We start from the raw sequence: 1,897 nt of genomic DNA, 5'->3' as shown, positions 1-1,897 counted from the left end.
ACCGCTTCACATTAAATTAAGAACATTTTCACATTATATGTTTGTTGTAATTTGTTTAAAAAATTTAGTTTTTTATGGTCCAAACGCCATGAAAATAAATTTAGTATAAATAGTTGTGTTTGGAGCGTCATAGCTAGCTAGTTTATTTTTCGAGTTTTTTTAAGTTGTCATTTTTGGTAAACCAAAAAGTAGCTTATATACTAACTTTTTAAAAAGTTATTTAGACTACTTTTTAGGAGTTTTTTACATTTTTTCCAAATATACCCTTTAATTAATTATAAAAACACATTATTTTAAATGTTATTTTATTTTATTTTATATTTTTCAACTAGTTTTACCAAACATTATTTTTTATCAGCTAGTTTCCCTAGTATAAATTTGGAAAAGTATATATATATATATATATATATATATATATATATATATATATATATATATATATATGTTGTTACTATATTATAAGTACTATATAAATGAAGTTTTTTCAATTTACAAAACCCTAAAAACCTGGCTTTATAAATGTCAGTTTCTGCACAAACTAAGCAAACATTTTGTACACACACATCATGTGGATCTTATTTACTTCTACAATATTCCTAATTAATCAACTATTTTCCTATTCTCAAAGAAAAACAATTTCTTCTATAAACTATTTCCTCATATCGTTCAACTCAACAACTCCGAGTTCTTCATTAATCTTATTCGCTTGCATGATTCAACAAACATACTGCATAATCAAATAGAAAATTGTTCGTTAATTATCACATCAAAACAATATGCTAAACAAACTTATTAGAAAAATTATTATGATAATCTGTTAATACACAGGATGCAGACTTACTTCCATGGAACATCACCAACCAACATCCAATCTCCATCTTTATCTTCATACGTTGGAACGTATTCGATACCATTATCAGGATCCATCAGCTTCATCTCGTTTAATACATTTCCTAAAACAATCATACGATATGTAAGTTTCATTGTGAAATAATCAAACTTAATTACAGATCAACAGTTTATGTACATACTGATTGTGAAGCAGGAGAAGAGATCTTGAAAAGCGAACAGAAGTTGTTGATAGCTTGTGTACAATTTGAGATCTAGCTTTCTCAAATATGGTGCTCCATCAACCGCCACCTTTACATATCTGCAATCACTCTTCATCGTCATGTTCTTCCTGTAAGATCTAACGGGTGGCCATCCTACTATTTGTTCCCTATAAAATTGGTATATTCATTTTCTCAGTGATAAATTCATGAAATTTAATTTCTTGGCGCGTGTAGTAAAATTGTATACTCGAACTTACTTCGCCGGAGGAGATTTCGTAACGACGGAGCATTCAGAGTCGGATTGTTCAGCTCCGCCCAATTTCAGATCAATCATATCGGAAAACCTTCGTTTGACTCCCGAATTCCGAGATTCACCTGGTAAACCTAACGTCAGCTCTGTATCATTGAACGTAAGGCTACCGAATACGGCGGCGGTAGTAGGTGGCTCCGTCGTGATGTTGGACATTGATGTTTCCGATGACATGGTGTTTGGTGAAATTGGGTCTTTCTGTGATAAAACTGTTTTTGAAAAAAGTTGGTTGTTTGAGAAGGAAAGGAATTGAAATTTGATTAAATTGTTTGTGAGCTGTTGTGACTTGTGAGGTTATATATATATATATATATAGAGAGAGAGAGGCAACGATTAAATAACCATTAAGATCTTGACACGTGTTATCTTGAGGTGTGGTTAAGATTCTCCATGCTAGATGCGGATGCATCATAAAGTTTGTGCCTCCCTGGTATTTGGGTGCATCTCCCCCGTCGACATGCGAGTACAACATTTTGATCATTGAATAGGATCCCACCAAAATATCTTTGTGCATGAATATTATTTAAGGAAGAAA

The 1,897-nt window shown here is 31.8% G+C and overlaps 1 protein-coding gene across 1 annotated transcript; it reads right to left on the bottom strand.

Annotated features, from left to right (window-relative positions):
- Nucleotides 1–463: 463 nt before the first annotated feature.
- LOC145042968 (auxin-responsive protein IAA15-like) lies at nt 464–1,630 on the bottom strand. The gene is made up of 4 exons (XM_078991497.1): nt 1,310–1,630; nt 1,032–1,219; nt 842–953; nt 464–727 (listed from the first exon to the last, which is right to left on the bottom strand). Exons 1-4 carry the CDS (start codon nt 1,534–1,536, stop codon nt 667–669), a joined length of 588 nt encoding a protein of 195 aa, XP_078847623.1. The 5' UTR covers nt 1,537–1,630; the 3' UTR covers nt 464–666.
- Between the last annotated feature and the right edge of the window lie 267 nt (nt 1,631–1,897).

Source organism: Lactuca saligna, chromosome 4 (genome assembly GCF_052625555.1).
Source record: "Lactuca saligna cultivar CGN05327 chromosome 4, ASM5262555v1, whole genome shotgun sequence".
In the NCBI taxonomy this organism is placed as follows: Eukaryota; Viridiplantae; Streptophyta; class Magnoliopsida; order Asterales; family Asteraceae; genus Lactuca; species Lactuca saligna.
Note: the sequence above shows the minus strand (reverse complement) of the source record. Positions and strands in the feature narration are given on the sequence as shown.

Bases quoted from the DNA above. Each gene is read 5' to 3' on its own strand.
- LOC145042968 (XM_078991497.1), bottom strand. From the start codon at position 1,536: ATGTCATCGGAAACATCAATGTCCAACATCACGACGGAGCCACCTACT. The intron at 1,220-1,309 runs GTAAGTTCGAGT...CCAATTTTATAG, and splicing joins ACGAAATCTCCTCCGGCGAA to GGAACAAATAGTAGGATGGC. The intron at 954-1,031 runs GTATGTACATAA...TGATTGTTTTAG, and splicing joins CTTCTCCTGCTTCACAATCA to GAAATGTATTAAACGAGATG.